This window comes from Plasmodium inui (assembly GCF_000524495.1).
Source record: "Plasmodium inui San Antonio 1 unplaced genomic scaffold supercont1.7, whole genome shotgun sequence".
NCBI classification, from domain to species: domain Eukaryota; phylum Apicomplexa; class Aconoidasida; order Haemosporida; family Plasmodiidae; genus Plasmodium; species Plasmodium inui.
This window is the reverse complement of record NW_008481841.1, coordinates 839,834-857,304: the sequence shown is the minus strand read 5'-3', so window position 1 is coordinate 857,304 and position 17,471 is coordinate 839,834. Positions and strand designations below refer to the sequence as shown.

Sequence of the window (17,471 nt, the reverse complement as noted above, 5' to 3'; positions counted from 1 at the left end):
AACTACAAACAGGCGTACACTTCTCCACAGCTTCATAAAACAAAATGCCAGTTATCCTTCCCTTTACGTTTGTTCTGTATGTTTTTTCTTTACTTTTCCACTTACCAGATCGTAAAAAATAGTGTCACTACATTTTTCGAGTTGCATCTTTTCCGAAACGCGCAATGCGCCACATATTCGTATATTCGTATAATCTATGCTTTGTTAGACATCCCGATAAATTTCTTTCCTTTACATTTTTGAAGCAAACAATATGTTTAAAATAGGTACGATAAAATAGTGTAGCCACAAACTATTCCTCATAAAAGTGTACTACATATAAGTATATACACATATATATAATGTCACATGAACGATCACCAAATAATCCCATTTTGCTACTGCTTTTTAATCCCTCTTTGAACGTTTTGACATTTTCCAATTTGCATAAATGTGCAATCATATTTTAATGCGTTTCACGGGGAAGTGTACCCACGTCTGGAACGCACAGATGTCTGCACGTACTCACGTACAAACGCTTCCTTGTCTTGTGTGCATATGTATATAGACTGAAATCGTTTTTCTCAACAAAATATCATTTGTAGGCCTCCAATCTATTTGCTTATTTTGGTCCTTTTACAAATCCCAAATTGTTAATAAAAAAAAAAAAAAAAGACTGTTTCCTTATGATAACCATTTTCGTTCCTTTTTAACTTTTCGAAAATGTTATAATTTTACAAAAAAAAAAAAACCAAACAAATTTCCACATAAAAAAGTTGTAGAAGTCTGTTTTGCTGATTTATTATTGGCGCCCCACTGGCTTTAAATATTACGTAGCTCTTCAATAAGCATAAAAAAAAGAAGAAATAATGGTATTATAATGGCAATATAACAGCATCGTAACGGCATCGTAACAGCATCACAGCAGCACCATAACCCAATGACGGGAATGGTACAAAGAAACAGAATAACATATCAAATTACTTTCCAGCAACTCCAGGTGAATTTTCCCAAAAATAATGCTAATGGTAAGATAAATCTGATGGAAGGCAAAAAAAACAAAAAAAAAAAAGAAAGAAAAATTCTGCTTCCTCAAAATAAATCCTTTTATTCTACATAATAAATAAAACAAATTTAAAGGAAAAGAAATTTTTCTATATGATCCATTCCATAACCTCAATATATGCGCTATATATCGGATTACAAATTTTCCTTTTTAACGATCCTTCCTCCATTTCGTGTGCACTGGGGCACAATGTGGCCTGATTTCACCGGAAAAGGTAAATAAACAGAAATAACTCCGCCCGACTGGTCGCTCAAATCTGTACAATATTCCCATACTGCTATTATACAAGTATACAATGTATTTTTTATTTCTCCCGTGCTGTGAAGGTGCTCCGTCAGCACTGCTATGCTGGCCCATTCTTCTCTCCACCGCTTTTTTTCAAGAATTGTCTTCCCCGGCCTTGCTCAAATAATTTTCAAGTTCATAAATTTTGACGTCCAAAAATTTATCCATTTCTGTTAAATTGTTATACTGATTTTCGTGCTCCTTCATTTCTATTAACAATTTGCTTAAAATATCCTTGAGGGAGTTAAATTTTAAGCTTACATTGAGCTGATTTTCAAAATCTTCCGTTCCTAAGCATTTGTTCAGATTAATGTACTCCAAATTGTAGTTTGCATTGACACTTTGTAGCTTATTATTTAAATCCTGTTTTATTAGCTCATTCCTCCTGTACTTGATTTTGTCATTTATTTGAATTTCTTCTGCTACATTTTCAAAAGATTGCTTTAAAAAATTTAAAAAATTGTTTCCATATTGATTTAAAATATCTTCATACTTAACATCCTTCACCTCTTTTAATTTTTCCAAAATGTTGGAAGCGTTATATTTTTGTTCGAACTTTATGTTTTCCGTTCTCATTAATTTTTTCAACAAAATGATGTTCTCTTCGTATTTTTTCTCTTCTTCTATTTCTTCTCCTTTTTTTTCTGATGTTATATCGGAAAATAAAAAATTCCAAATGAACTTCAACTCGTCAACGGTCGACATGTTTCTTTTTGCGGAGAGAAGAAAAAGAAAGTTTGGGTGAAAAGCGCGGAATTTCGCAATTTTGCATATCTTCCTTTTTGGCACTTTTCTGCTATTTGGAACATTCTTTTACTTTTCTTTTCTCCCTTTTTGTCGCTTTCGTTTTTTCCTTCTTTCCCTCCTGCTATTTTAAAAATTTTCAACGCATTTGCGCCCTGCTAACGAATGGCTAAAGAGGTTAAAAAATTAATATTCGACAAAGCGGATTTTTTCGAAGGCAAATTTTACCGCATGCACTTGCGCGCTGCGTAATGGCTATGCACATTGTAGGCATATAAATGCAGAGAATCCAAACAACCTCGTGCACGCATAGGCGGCATACGCTACATAAATGATGCCTATGCGCATAACATCTCTCCCTCTTGATCGATCACTTTACGCGCACGATGAATCCCCAATCCATCGAAAAAAGCACGTTTTTGCGCGTTTCGCAGTGGTACAGCCAAAAATAAAGGTAAATTTTTTCCTTTTCGTGCACGAAATGCTCAAAGTGAAGCATTCACACGTTCATTCGTTCATACGTTCACACTTCGTATTTCCCACGTTCGTGCTTCTGGTAAATGGCAAAACAGCCATTCACAGAACTGTGGCAATTTTTCCAAACGGGGGAAAGCGTAGTGGGGAATTTTCCCAATTGACCATTACGCAGTTTTGTTTAATTTTAGGTAAATTCGCTCATAATTTTTTTTTTTTTCTGTACACATATGTACACGCATCGCGTTCCATCTGAACGGCACAAAAGTATTTTGGGCTCGGGCTAAGTGGTAAAATAGAATATTGACTCATAAGGTTAATCAATTTGTTTTTTATCGTGTGCAGGGGTTTTCTTTGTTTTTTTTTTTTAAACTTGTTCGGTACGGCACAAAAAGGCAACTTTTTCGCAGTTTCTCTCCCGTTGGTATATGTATATACATGGCCTTGGGGAAATTTCCCAATATGATGGTATATTAGGGAGCGCTCAAAAGGTACCGCCGACAGGTTTGAAAGGAGCCTTCTCTTAACAGAAAATACAGTCCACTTCGCAAAAGGGAAGTCTCCCGCATGTCATCTTATTCCTGCCCCTTGTACCATGTGGCCACCCGAGCTGACCAACGCCAAACTGGGCATCATATACCACAACAATATAGGAAGCATATAGCAAGCATGTCACACGCATGTAACAGGCACGACTCAAACGCGTTTAAGTAAAATAAACGGCAAACTTATCTGAAACCCATTTTCCCGCCTCGCCCATTTGTTCACATACCCTGAGTATGCCCGCGCTGGCAATGCACCTTTGCACACAAAATGGCTATTTTTTCTTTTCTAACCACTTTGCGAAATAATATGAACGGTTAATCCTTTTTTTTTTTTTTTTTTTGCGCTCCAAAGTAGCACTTTTCTGAGAAGACCTTTGCCATTTATCTGTAGTTCTTCTTCTGATGTGTGCGCACCAAAGGGGTAGTGGTCAACTGAGTTTACTCTTCTGATGTTCTTAAGTTTCAGTGTGCACATCCGCGTGTACCCCTTTCATATTAACCCTTATCGCAACCATTGCGCACCTCTGGTACTGTTCTCCACAACTGGCACTGAGAAAAGGATATACTGCAGTTTTTCAAAATGGCAACTCCCCCCCGTGTGTGCCAAGTGTAGCCGCGCTTCAAATGCTTGTACACATTGGGCATTGTCCCACCATGGAAATGGAAAATGCAAAATGGAAAAATAAATGCCCATATGATGGCCTACCGCCGGGGGCACATATGCACCCCTCATGTCCAAATCCGCACATAAATTAATTTTGTGGTCATGTCATAAGTTTTAGCGACACTGCACCATACGGTAGTGTTGTTAGCAGACGTACAATTTTGCAAAAAAGAAAAACAAAGTCAACCGTCAACCATTCGAAAATCTTAAGTCACTACCTAAGATTCGCGTGTGCACATGGGTAGGCAACTCCCAGTGTATATTTCCCCCTTTTGCCATTTTCCGAAAACGCGAAGTGATCACCTTTTTGAACGAAAAAAAATACCACTACCAACGTATAAGCTGTAGCACGCTAGGAAGCAAACTTAGTACACTGGGAATGGTTCCATCCTGGATGAGATAAATCCCCTTTTCTATGATAACAACGTGTGTTGTATGACTCGTCCAACTGTGATATATCTCCCCCTGCTTGCTTCTACCATTTGGTCTTTTTTTCCCTTTTTCGAAAATGCTGAAATACTTCACGAAGGAGCATTACTCCTACCTATCAAGTAGCAAGCGGATGTCCTTCCGGGTCGAGAGGGACATTAAGACGAGGTATCAACTGAGGGAACAAGGCGCATAGTGGTGTAGCAGCGCAGCATTGCGGCGCAAAGGGGGGAATTGACTTCCTATTTAAAAATAAAACGGGGAAGCCCAGGGAAAATGTTCTGGGTGTGGCTAACGCCATGTTGAATGTTCAAAAAGTGCAGGACACACACGGCATCATGTGGCACGTTCGATACGTCTCGACTCCCCTGGTATAATACCATTGCTTGGTAGTTTTTTTCTGATATCACCTCTCCACGTGTGAATTTCCTCCCACCCCTTCTCACCCCAAGGACGACGTTCGTCAACAGGGAGGACCTTAAGCACGTGTTCGTGCTGGACTCGAAGGACACAACGGCCGGACTGTGCCTTCTGAACATATCGTTGTTCCTCCTAGGGGGATTATCCAAAGAAAGAAGCAAAGGAGAGTTAGCGACGAATCTACAAGGGGGTCTTTTCATTATAAGTTTGATTATCTTTTCTATACAAAAAATGCTGGACCGATGTATCTTGTCCGATGTGATCTTCGCCCTCCTACTGTACATCTCCTGTGTGTTGCCATTCCTGCTTCTAGAACTCAATGGCTGTTTTAACAACATCCTCTTTTTCCCTATATGTGTCATCTTCTATTTCACTAGGTATCACCTCAGAACTTTATTCATCCTCGACTCTTTTCTCATTCTAACCATCCTAGTAATAAACGTGTCCATAAACACCAGCACCATCGATATTTACATTTTCCTCTTCCTATTAACTGCCCTCTTATTTAGTATGATCTTTTACCGCTATTTGTACTACTTCTCTAGAGCCCTTTCTAACTCTGTACGTAGTCCAAGAAACATGATTTTAATCTTTCCCTACATAAATGAATACCAGCAAGTCTGTTTTGCAAAACTAGCCGATGTGCTGCTGGACTCAAACAATTACATGCAAACAAAGTGGAACATCTTCTGTAGAAACATCCCAAAAATTCACATCAAAAGTAAAAAAGATTTCCAGAGTGCACAAATTGTGGCTACCAGATTGGCAAATAAATTTTTCACTCTCCGAAATCAGAAGTTATTTTCCACTTACCCTCCCTATTACTGTCTAAAGGTTCTTTATCACAAAAAGTTGTACTTAATTATTTCTGCTATTGAGAGGAAGAGAAAACAGATTGGCAAACTTCACTCGAATGGGAATAGGAATGACTTCTTATTCTTAATGGAGATGGTGAAGCTGCACTGGGGGACCACGCCTCTCCAGGACGACTCCCGCCACTCGAGGGTAAATCCGCCCCAATCAGGAAAAAGGCCATCTCAAAGAGGTGAGAAGAAAAAAGGAAAAATCACCATCCGTAAGGAAGCGGAAAGGGGAAAAGAAGGGAACAATCGAAGAGGACACAACCCACACGTAGAACGAAAACCAGAATATGCTCCTTTGAAGCACTCCGAGGAAGACAACATGAACCAAAATGGGAAAGCAGACGTGCTGAAAGCGACCGAACAAGCAAAGGGAGTCAAACCTGAACAAGCAGCAACCTCTAGGGGAGAACACCCCCCTCGATGTTACAACAAAAATAGGGACACACACAAAAAAGAAGCTCCACCAATGAAGCGAGCAAAAAGTGCACGAAGGAGCAACGAAAAAAAGGACCCCCTACAAAAGGACCCCCTACAATGTCAACCCAAAGAGGCCCCAAAAAAGGAAAAGAATAAACGAAACAGTCCGAAGAACAATTCTGCAAATAATAGTTCGACCCTGTTTAGGAAAGGCCCCGAGAAGGGAAGGGGCAATTCTGCGAAAACTCCGCATACGAAGATAGACAGGCTACATATCGAAACCCCAATTGGCAATCTGCTCAGCATCAGCGAGAATACTAACAGAGCAAAAAGGGGTTACAAACGTGGCAACAAAAATGACGTACTTGGTGAAGCATTTTTTGAGTCTAAATGTGAAACACGCGCGGGGGGGAAATCTGAGCAATCTAGAGAAATCTCACCTCACCACAATATTGACGCCTTTAAGAAAAACACGAAAAAGACTAAAGCTAAAGGCACACACACTGATGCGAAGCAGAATAAGAAGAACCCTAAAAATGATGTGCAGGGGAAAAGGCTGAAAAACAAATTCGCACACCAGAACGAACATGGCTTTGAATTCTTCTTCACCGGAAGGAAGAAAAAAATGGGGCATCAAATGTGCGATCATAGCAGCGCGGATGGGGGAAGCCCAAAACGGGACGATGTAAACCCAAATATGGACGATGTGAACCCAAATATGGACGACGTAAACCCAAATATGGACGACGTAAACCCACAGCTGGACGACAGCCAGGGGGGGGATAACCCTAATGGAGCTCCCCTTCCTGGAAACACAAACGAGGTCGATTCACAAATGCGGATAAACTTAAATTCTTACCTGAACGATAAAATGAAAACTACCCCCAATGCGCAAAGTAACTACATTAACATGTACATGTACATGCGAAGGCAAGACCAAGACAGCGGTGGGAAAGAACAAACAAGTGGGAATTACCCAAATGAAGACACGCAAAAAAAAAAGAAAAAGTCAGAAGGAAACTTTTCCTCATCAGGAAAATATCATCATGACTGGAGCTTGCTCTCAGACGAAAAAATAATTTTCGTAAATTTCTCCTGCCTCTTCTATGTGTTCATCCACAAAATTAAATGGCTCTTAAAATATATAGAAAAAGTGAACTCTGTTGTTCAGGGGGGTTACTTCCGACAGGGAATCTCACCAAAGAGGGACCATCTGTTGGCCTTCCTAGACCAGAAGGTCGAAAGATACTACATACTTTGGTCCAATTCCTTTGACTTGGTTTACCACGTGGAGAATTACATCCCGCACATTCTGCTCATCCTCACTCTGCATCTTTCCTCCGTTTTCGTACGAGTCGCGCCCCTGCAGCTGAGCGGCTCCTACTCCCTGGTAAGTGTTCCGATGGACGTTTCGCGGCGATGGAGGCTTCCCGGTGATGGAGGCTTCCTGGTGATGGAGGCTTCCCGCCGCTGCGGCCCTGGCAAAAAAGCGCCACAGAGAGCAACGCGCGCAACTGAGTATGCACGTAGGTCCATTACCATGTGTCTACTTCTTTACTTATTTCTTTGCTTCTTTATTTATTTAGCTCCTTATTTATTTCTTCATTTTCTTGTTCCTTTCTTCCCCCCTTCTTTCGAATGCCCCTTCGCAGTTCCGCGTGTCCAGCTTCTCGACCATTTTCGCCGCCAGATTTCTGCTGACCCCCGTCGTTTTCGCCCTCATCTTCTGGCCCATAGTCAAAACCAGATCAGTCAACCCGAGGAACATTTTCAAAATTAAAATGCACTGTTTCCTCCTGTCCCTTTTTATGTAACCAGAGTGAACTTGTCCCTCGGTGGGTAGAAGCCTGCCAAGGGGTACATCCTCGCGCATAGGCATATGCGTAAAAATTTGGGTAGACATATGTGTACAAATCGGAGTAGGCATATACGTACACATCGCTGTAGACATGTGGATAGACTTCTTTTTAGACACCTGAGTAGACTTCTTTTTAGACACCTTGGGTGTGCTTACTCACCGGCGCGTCGCCCCTCCCTCCGCTTGCCAGCCTGACGCTTTCCACCTTGGACTACCTGTGGACGATACTTCTCGTGCAGAAGAATTTCTGGAGGCTGGATGGCGCTGTCCTGGCGGAGCTTCAAAGGACGTACAGGTGAGGCCCAGCCGCGGATGAATACATCTGGGGGTACAATTTGCGCCGTATCACACTTCAAATCTGCGCCTTGCCAATGGTGCATGTTTCCCTACCTGAACTGTTCACCTCTTTTTTCTTCTCTTTTTCCCGTCATTCACTCTCCCCTCTCATCATTGCTCCTCCCCACAGCTGCAGTATGTTCTCCCTAGCGGAGCTAATTTTCTTCGCGCCAGTCTTCTACTTCCTCATCATGCATCGATTAAAGTCTCTCTGGTACCTCTACATCATTTGGCTGTCCCTGATAAATGTGATATATTGGAGTCTGATTGGTACTTTAGTCCCCGGCCTAAAGATGAATATCTCCCTAGCAACTTCAGTCGTGATGTGTGTCTTGTTTATTATCAGGTTGGCATTGGAGATCATTCGCGAGGGGGTCGATTTTTGTGCCTTTCATGTTTGTGCCTTTCATTTTTTGCCTTTTTTTTTTTTTTTTTTTCCTACCGCGCCCCTCTGCATACGCCTCCTCCAATATGCGAATCAATTCTCCCGAATGATGTGCTTTTTTCCACATTGCAGGCCCTTCGAGATGGTCAAGAGGGACATATTTTGCAGGTGTGTCCTGCCATACATTCTATTCCTGGACGACGTGTTACGCACCCTCGACTGCGAGGAGAGGCTCAAATATCTGCGTTTAGCAAAGATAGCGGAATGAAGAGGGTTCCGCGGCGAAGTGGGCAGCGCTACGCAAAATGAGCAACGCACTCCGCGGATGGGACACACACCCGAAAGAGGCTTTTTAAAATAAAGAATACACAATTTACAAAAGAATGAGCAAAAAGGGGAAGACGTTATTAAGTAAAAATTGAAAAAGGACAAAAAAAAAAAAAGAAAAAAATTGAGTTGTGGAATGAATGGATGAGAGAACTACCACATTGAGTCACTCCATGCTGACGATGACAACTGCGCAGCGATGAAACACATCAGAGAAATATTAAAAGGGTTAATTTATGCAGAAAGGTGATGGGCGGATGTAGAAATGTTACATTAGCCCAGTAAACTCGGGTCATTGACTAAGTTGCCCAAAATGACAGTCTTGTAACGAGGTGTATAATTGAAGAAGAGATCCATATTTGCATCAATAGAACATTTACAGGAAAATATCAATTCATACTTTTTCTCACTATGTACCTTCCTAAACTCATTCGAGATGTACAGATCGTCAAGTCTAACAGAAAGGTACAACCTATTGAATCGCTTGCAATCGTTATATAATGGCTGTACCTCTTCTCTGTCGTAATTTGTCACATCGTAACCCAGGTGTAAAGGTACGGTGTGGATAACGCTCGAGGGGGTGAGCACTGAATATTTTACTTTGATCTGAAAGGAGAAGAGGAAACGTGTGGAGATGCGCGACGGATTATTTCGTTCGCCACTCTACGGACATCACATTACGACGTAGCGCACACCGTTGCTTCGATGCTGCTTCATTGCCGCTTCATTTTTTTTTTTTTTTCTTTTTTGTCACGCCTTACGGATAACTTGGTGGGGAAGGTCCTCTCGTCGTTGTTCGGCGGCACGCTTATTTCGCTCTTTCGCGAGAGGGGAGTCTGGTTAGCTGAGCTTTCCCCCAGGCCTGCAGTTGACGGAAAAGGAAAGGAAACTCTCCATAGGTATGCTACTACGAACCACTCGCACAGAGATAATAACGGAGGTGGACTCATCACCTGTAGGGTCAATAAACCGAAATTCACTCCTGAGTACCTCCGTTGTACAAGAGACAGGCGTGATTCGCTCCCAACGGGTAGTAAAAGTATTTTACACTCTCCGCAGAAAGTCTATACGACAGTGTCGTGTTATTAGTAACGCTTAATTTTATGTTCAATTTTGCCCCAATTATTATCTTCTTATTTATGTACCGAAATTGAAACGTATTCGCATGGTCTTCAATTATACTTATCTCGGGAGTGTACGAAGTGGTCCAAAATCCTAGCAGCACTCCTGTGGAGGTTATGGAAGGGGAGGGGAGGTTATGAGACGGGGGGGAGATTGGCAAAGTATTCGTCGTATGAAGATGCACCCAAACATACGATTATGTGTGCACAGGTGGAGAGTATACAGCACGACGGGGAGTACCCCTGTCGCAACCCCGCTATAGAGGCCTTCTCTCCCTTGGGGATGCTGCCCACCTCCTACAAAGCATGCCATAAAAAGCAGCGTCAGGTAGATCATATGAAAAAATACGATTTTCTTGTTCAGGCTGTTTTTCTCGGATAGCTCATTTTGGTAAGATTTCTTTCGCTTGTGCGTCACTTCGCCTTCCATGCGTGGGTACGAACAATTTGGCAATTGGGAGGTGGGGCCAGGGGATCACCAAGGGGGAAGTTCCTTTCAGGGGTTAGCAGCGGGTTGGTCTGCTATGTGGAGTGTGCTGAGGAGTGTTCTCAGAAGTGCTATATGGCCGGATAGCTGTTCTTCTATCTGGTATGCTATTTCGAGTGCTTCGCCGAGGCAGCGATCCAGAAGGGGTATGGGCAGACCAGCAAGGGGAAGAATGTCTCCGCCCGCACCCAGTAAGTCGCGCTAGGGAAGTGGCAAAGGTACGCGAGAGAGGTACACAAAAGGGGGTACACAAAAAGGCACACAAAAAAGGTACACAAAAATGCTACTTCAAAATGGTACACAAAAATGTGCACCAAAATATGACGGAAATGCCCAAGATACCACAGATTCAAAGCAGGAGCATCCATGTGCGCATGCAAATTTTTCCACGGATGCGTGCAAACCGGTGAGTCTCCCCAAAAAAGAAGCGATAAAGAGGTCACGCCTTAAAGCAGGGATAAGGTATACAATTACGTCAGTAAAGGTACTCCTACAATTTAGAAAAAAATGTACAGACAATTGCAACACTCAACAGATGGAAGCGAGTACTATTCGTAAGGCGTTAAATACACAGGTCCCCCTTTTTCCCCTTACCTATAAACATCCCAACAACAAGGCTGAATAGCAAAATGGGCAACTCTCTTCAAACGTCATGCCGAAACGGGGAGAAAAAGATAAAAAAAAAAAAAAAAAAAATTACTAGGGAAAAAATGGAATACCTATTACACTTCCTCTTTTCGAACAAAGATTAGAGTCACGCTCCTTTCCAGTTCCTTTTCACCATTTAAAAAAAAAAAATTTTCTCTGCTATAATTGGTACCCCCTTTTTATAACAGAGTAGCTTATTCGCCCTTTGCAATTTTTTTTTTTTTTCTTTTGATATGGAAAATTATTATTTAAGAAAAAAAAAAAAATTTAAATATGGAGAGTTATTCATAGCAACTTTTTTAATCCATGGAGGATCAAATCTCATTTCTAAGCTTCTTGTTTCTCCCTTCGAGCGAATTGTAATCATTAGACAAACGCAACCTTTTTTTTTCAGAAACGTCTTGCTCCACTCCTCCTTTACGTACTCAAATATAGTAAGAGGTAGGTCGAGCTACGCGCAGTAGGGCTGGAAAAAGATATACCTGCAGCGGTAGCGCTTCGTTATGTGCCTATACCGGACGCGCTTCTTTACATGTCTGCAACTGTTGCGCTTCTATACGTGCATATAGCACGCCCACACCGCTACACCGCACCTGCCGCTCCCTTCCACTCACCCAAGGTATATACGCCAACCAAGGTCTCACGTCCCTCTGGTGGGGGTACCATGCAAGCATATGGAACTTCCTTTCCTTCAGCTTTTTCAGACCATTCTTTCACGATAAGATCAAGTACAACCTAGCGATAGAGAACAGCAAAAAGAATTACCTAACAACCTTCTTCCTCCTTTATACCTCCAGTTCCTTCGCATCTGTGATTGCATACCCCTTGGACACCATTCATAATTGCATGGCACTAAACCATGAAACAGTTAAGAATAAAAAGCTCACCAGAAGGGGTATTTTCCTTTTCATATACGATTTGATTCTAAAAAAAAGTAAGAGCATCGCGGGAAGGAAGTAGATGCGGAAGGTTCTCCACATAAGACGGTTCTACCTGCTTATATGATACACTTCCTCTGTGCAACTGACAATCATACGCGTCTGCATATACGTTTATGCTTATGCATTTGGTGCGTCCCCAGCGCTGCCCCCCACTACGTTCGTCCACGCACGTTCAGTTCATTCCCCCAATATTTTTTCCCACACACACGGCAGAAATTAAACACCTGTACGCTGGGTACAGCCTGTGCCTACTAAACTTTATCCCCTATCTGCTCATCTCAATAAAGCTGAATGAAATTTTTACCAAGTACTTTATCGAATTCAATTCTGACCAGAAAGATGGCGATTCCAAACAGAGGGGAGAACAATATTCTGATGGAAACATAAGTGAAGACTATGAAAGACTGTTTAAAAAGGCGCCAAACGTCTTGTCCTACATTTTCCTGGGTGTACTCACAGGATACATATCACAAGCGGCCACGTACCCCCTGGAAACCATACGCAGGAAGTACCAGTACCACGTCATATATGAAAAGAATTTCCCCCAAACATTAATGTATAGTAAAAATTGGAATGTGAAGAAGCCGCAAAAAGTTATCGCCAAAATTTCCAATCTATACAGGGGATTTTCCTTGCATACTTTTAAATTAATTCCAGAGTATCTAATATTCAGTTGTTTTTTTTACTACGTAAAGAACAATATATCTTTATGAGTTTGTCCCCTCCGCTTCCCTCCTCATTTTTTTGTCCTTCCCCTTGTTCTCACGAATCTGACAATTTTTGCCTGAACAGTTCATATATTTTTCTTAATTTTTTAATTTTTTTTTTTTTCTGTAATTTTGGCTAGTTATAAAAAAATTGCCCCTTTCGCTGCGAAACGGTTCTGTGCCAAATGTACCTGTTTGTGTCACGTGCTCCTGATTTATTCATTTCCTTTCCGCCATTCGCGGGTTGTTCTAACCCGCAGTGTGTTTACTTATTCATTTAGTAATTTATCTACTTATTTATTTACTTATTTATTTTTTTTGTCGTTGCTACGCTGGCGTATGTTTGGTGTAAGTGCGGCTTGTTTCCCCCCCAAAACTGCACACATTTGAATTTTTTTTTCAAATCCCTCCCCATCCTATTGACCTCTCCCTGTGCGGAAGAACAATATTTTATGCTCACGTACCTGTTGCCAACTTTCCCATTTTCAAAATGACAACAAATTGCAAAATTGCACGGGAGATATATGACAGTGCCCCATGTGCTAGGCGTCAACAGGGGAATTTCACCTTTTAAAGGTATTCCTTACATTGGGTCTCCTTCGCCTGGCACGCAAAAGGGGGACAAAAAAACAGGTACAAAGAAGCAGATAGAGATAAGCCGCTATAGGTAACTCCTTAGTGAACTTCCCCCCTTTCCGTGGGTGCCACAAAGAAAGTAAGGTACACCCCAATGGTAAGCGGCTGGTTTGGAGATAACTACGTGTACATCCATGCGCAGTTAGGAGAAGCTGTAACCTGGCCCATCTACATATCATATTATCCTGGCTTTCCGTCTGCACCCCTAAGATAAACCGCTCCACAATGCAGAGGGCTCTGTTCTCCAATGCGCGAACTTACCACTTCCTAAAAGCGCAGAGGAGATACGGGGGGACGTCCCTGCTAACCAGAATTGGACAGTCATTCAATCAGGAAAGTTTAAAAAATGCAAAAATAAAGTTAACCGACTACGGAAGGAGCATCTCGCCAAACCAACTGGGAAAGGCAAACAGAAGCACTGGAGGAGCAAGCGGAGGAAGTGGCATATTCCAACACTTTATAGACATATTTAAAAAAAAAACAAACGTAAAGGATAGTCCCGAAAGTAGTGATAAGAACGAGAAGAAGGAAAAGGAGTTCTTCGAATACTACATAAAATGCCTGATGAAGTATGAGGGAATTTTTACCTATCGAAAATTTCAATCCTTTTTAAAAGACCTATGTGACTATTTCAAGCTCTTTGGCTTGACATATAAATATAAAAAAAAAATGAATCCACAATTGGAGAAGTTAAAGAAGCAGTACGAAGTTATGAATTCATTTTTACCCTACGAGCTGGACTCGGATGATTACAAAATATTTCACGAGGAGAGCAAAAAGTATATAGCCCAATCGTGCAACGTCGATGTTAACTTTATTGATGAGTTACTACTTTTTCACGATTCGCTAAAAACAGACAGGACGTGGTTTTATCGGAGAATTATTTTAAAGAGGAAACTACCCGAGAGTTTTGAGGAACGAGAAATTGAAGCTCCCTACGATAGACCCATCACGAAGACTTTTAATTATGGCATTAAAGAATCATCACTGGAATATGAAGAGTACATGCGAAAGTACGGGCGGAAAATGAAATTCAAAAAATGGATCTCGAAGAAGCACCCGTGGTTTAGGAAAAACAGCTCTGGAAAGAACAGATGGGCTACACGGCCCTACACGAAAAAGTTCCCCTACCTATACTACTCGCGCGTCCCCGGGCACTTGTACCTCTCCAGGAATAGGCCTCGCGTCGGAGGCCAATGAGGGGCAAGGAAGCGGCGTGAAGATGGCATGGAAGCTGTGTAAAATCGGTGTGAAGGTGGCGTAGAAATGGTGTGGAAGTGGCGTGAAGGTGGTGTGGGAGTGGCGCCATTGGCCCCATTTCCGCGGGTTAACTTATGAGGGATATGCCACACGAGTGACGCTCCATTTGGGGGTAATTGCTCCATTTCAATGGTACTCCTCAGACAATTTTAATCAAATCACGCAGGGCGAACTCACGCGTTGGCTCCGCCAACATGTCCAAGGAAGCCCCATCCTCAGGCGAGACGTCCAAGCCCATGTTGCGCAAAATGGAAGAACAAATTTGAGGCATAATGGGATACAAAAAAACGGAAAAAAATTTTATGCCCTCCAGGGTCTCATAAATTATTCGATTAAAACGGACAGAATCATCTGTACACTTCCATGGCTCCCTATGGACGAAAAATCTGTTCACCTGTTTTATCAGCGTCATTAGATGTTCCAGAAACAGCGCGAACTCCTTATTATGAATTAGGGTTAGTAACTTCTCTTTCATTTCTGAACATTGCCTCAAAATAGGGGACTCTAAAAAATCGAATTGTCCATCTTGGAAAATATGCTTATAATTATTATCCATACAGAGGGACACAAGTCGGTAGATTAAATTTCCGACGTTGTTTCGTACAAATAGTTCGAAGGAGTCAAGATGCGCTTCCTTAAAATTCTTGTCTTCAGAAATATTGGCACAGCCAAAGAAGTATAGTCTAACAATATCTGGGTCATATTTTTTTACAATATCAAATGGGCTTATCACATTGCCTATACTTTTGGACATTTTCACATTTTCGCTTTTTAACAATCCGTGACATATTATTTTTTTTGGCAATTTTAAGTGAAGACTTTGTAACAGGCAGAGGTAAAGCACGCCATGGAATTTGAGGATGTCCTTTCCTATTACTTGTACTTGGGGGTTCCATGCCTTTTGGAAGAGCCTCGAAAGGGTGCCATCAGGGGGGATCATATCAGATGGGGGCACCTGATTACTTATGTGGGGATCCCTCTCCCTGTGGCGGGAATTCTCCAAACCGGCTATGCTTAAGATATCTTCATAGGAGCAGAGAAATTCGTCGGTCTGCTGTTCGTTGGTCTGCTGCGCGTCGGTCTGCACTTCATGGCTCCCCACTTCGTACGAGGGAGCAGAACATGACGATGCATTCGCTTCTTCCCTGTGAGATGTGTCACCACCTCGTGGGGAATGAATAACAGGGGAGTCCTCATTTCGTATACGTAGCTGCCCCCTCTTCGCCATGTACAGCACTGAGGATACATACGACAGGAGCGCATCGAACCAGACGTAGATGGTCCCTTTTTCTTCGCCAGGAATTGGGATTCCCCACTCCGTGTTGTACCTACTTATGCACACATCTTTCAGTTCGTGATGGACAAAATGGAGCATCTCCTTCTGTAGGTAGGATGGGTAAATGACCTCTTCACCTTCACTACGTTGATAAAAATCAGTTAAAAATTTTTTAAATTTTAAAATGTTAAAAAAGTAGCTATTTTCTTCCTCAATGTATAGAACACTGGGGTCGTCTTGTTTCCTTTGTTTTAATTCAAATTCGTTGAGATACTTTTCTTCATTTACGTCGTAGTACCCTCTATAAGTTCCCTTATATATGTAGCCATTCGCGGCTAAATATTTCCAAACCTGTTGCACAAAGCTTTTGTGAAATTGGCTAGTTGTCCTATAAAATATATTAACATGTACATGTAATTTTTTGTTCATCATTGTGTAATAGCTAATCATATTGTTGACATGCTCCGTGCTGGAGATTTTCAGTTTCTTAGATTTTCTTTCAATTTTTAATCCGTGCTCGTCCATTCCGGAAAAGAGAACAACCCTTCCACGGCTTCTTCCCTCTTTGCATTCCCATTTGGCGAAGCGGCATATGATGTCACTCAAAACGTTGCAGTATGCATGACCTATGTGTGGTTTGTCATTTGCGTAGTACACCGGGGTGCTAACGAAGTAGACCTCCGTTCCTTCTTCACCATTTTCGCGATCAGAATGCGGCACATTTGGAAGGTGCTCCTCGATGGAGGAATTATTCGCAGGGTTGTTCTCCTCGACGGAGGAGTTTCCGCCTGGCGTGTTACACTTCGCGCTTTTCTCCGGGTTCCTCTTTTCCGAAGCTCCCAATGTCCTTTTTTTAACCTTCGCTCGTGTAGTGGTATGCCCCCAAGGCATGTACTCCTTGCCCCTATTTACGTACGCATGGTAATATTTGTATTTCCTCCTTAGGTTTGCACTACTAGTCCATATGTTTGCTCCTTCCTTTCGGCGAAATGGTGACGACGATGGGGGGTGGCGATCAATTGGGCGAAAGTCGCCACGCGGATTGGAGAAGGACGCAGGGCTTCCCTTTAACGCTTCTGCGTGGGGTACACTTATCAGGCCAACCAGCAGGGGGGGGAGCGCCCATTTCATAATTTGGCTCAACTGGTTCACTTGGCGTGCGGGATGCAGCTTCTACAGCGACATATATAGCCCCTACTTTTTGCGCTTGCTTGATTTTTTGTTACTTTAATTTTTCCTTTTTCCGTGTAGGCCCTGACCTCTGCGACAGGAGGAGCGGGTGTTTGAGGGGGGCATGTGGATCGTTCCTCCTGCGTAGTAAGGAGCTACCAACGGGGAGGCCTCCAGAATATGCCGCCTGTTAACTGCCACGTTGTTAACTTCGCCTATTAATTGCAGCCTCCTAATAGCAACCTCCTAATAGCAACCCCCTAATTGCAACCTGATTACTGTAATCTGCGCGGGAGGAGCGGGGATTGTTTGCCCCTTTCCGCCGCGAAACCGGGGAACCGTATCGCTCTTTCCTCGGCTAGAAATATTCGCTCCACATTTTCCCGGCGCACATTTGCGAAGGGGGCAAAAAAAAAAAAAAAAAAGGCTAAAA

General features: G+C 42.4%; 7 protein-coding genes across 7 annotated transcripts in view; 3 read left to right on the top strand and 4 right to left on the bottom strand.

Annotated features, from left to right (window-relative positions):
• Nucleotides 1-1,423: 1,423 nt before the first annotated feature.
• On the bottom strand, nucleotides 1,424-2,035 carry C922_02231 (hypothetical protein; the record flags this gene model as incomplete). The annotated part of the gene is made up of 1 exon (XM_008817830.1): nucleotides 1,424-2,035. The coding sequence occupies one exon, from the start codon at nucleotides 2,033-2,035 to the stop codon at nucleotides 1,424-1,426; it is 612 nt and encodes a 203-aa protein (XP_008816052.1).
• Nucleotides 2,036-4,265: 2,230 nt separating this feature from the next.
• On the top strand, nucleotides 4,266-8,733 carry C922_02230 (hypothetical protein; the record flags this gene model as incomplete). Its single annotated transcript, XM_008817829.1, has 6 exons — nucleotides 4,266-4,354; nucleotides 4,639-7,276; nucleotides 7,539-7,696; nucleotides 7,935-8,039; nucleotides 8,211-8,426; nucleotides 8,598-8,733. 6 exons carry the CDS (start codon nucleotides 4,266-4,268, stop codon nucleotides 8,731-8,733), a joined length of 3,342 nt encoding a protein of 1,113 aa, XP_008816051.1.
• A 332-nt stretch (nucleotides 8,734-9,065) lies between these two features.
• On the bottom strand, nucleotides 9,066-10,343 carry C922_02229 (hypothetical protein; the record flags this gene model as incomplete). Its single annotated transcript, XM_008817828.1, has 4 exons — nucleotides 9,066-9,398; nucleotides 9,554-9,654; nucleotides 9,783-10,019; nucleotides 10,208-10,343. The coding sequence occupies 4 exons, from the start codon at nucleotides 10,341-10,343 to the stop codon at nucleotides 9,066-9,068; spliced, it is 807 nt and encodes a 268-aa protein (XP_008816050.1).
• A 938-nt stretch (nucleotides 10,344-11,281) lies between these two features.
• On the top strand, nucleotides 11,282-12,702 carry C922_02228 (hypothetical protein; the record flags this gene model as incomplete). The annotated part of the gene is made up of 3 exons (XM_008817827.1): nucleotides 11,282-11,489; nucleotides 11,668-11,982; nucleotides 12,203-12,702. 3 exons carry the CDS (start codon nucleotides 11,282-11,284, stop codon nucleotides 12,700-12,702), a joined length of 1,023 nt encoding a protein of 340 aa, XP_008816049.1.
• An 855-nt stretch (nucleotides 12,703-13,557) lies between these two features.
• Nucleotides 13,558-14,532, top strand: C922_02227 (hypothetical protein; the record flags this gene model as incomplete). The annotated part of the gene is made up of 1 exon (XM_008817826.1): nucleotides 13,558-14,532. The coding sequence occupies one exon, from the start codon at nucleotides 13,558-13,560 to the stop codon at nucleotides 14,530-14,532; it is 975 nt and encodes a 324-aa protein (XP_008816048.1).
• A 199-nt stretch (nucleotides 14,533-14,731) lies between these two features.
• C922_02226 (hypothetical protein) lies at nucleotides 14,732-16,999 on the bottom strand (the record flags this gene model as incomplete). Its single annotated transcript, XM_008817825.1, has 1 exon — nucleotides 14,732-16,999. The coding sequence occupies one exon, from the start codon at nucleotides 16,997-16,999 to the stop codon at nucleotides 14,732-14,734; it is 2,268 nt and encodes a 755-aa protein (XP_008816047.1).
• Nucleotides 17,000-17,270: 271 nt separating this feature from the next.
• C922_02225 (hypothetical protein) overlaps nucleotides 17,271-17,471 on the bottom strand; it is a gene marked incomplete at both ends in the record, with an annotated part of 2,764 nt that continues 2,563 nt past the window's right edge. Inside the window, one exon of the mRNA XM_008817824.1 lies at nucleotides 17,271-17,323. Within this exon, the coding sequence (XP_008816046.1) occupies nucleotides 17,271-17,323 (53 nt within the window). The remainder of the gene's footprint in view (nucleotides 17,324-17,471) is intronic.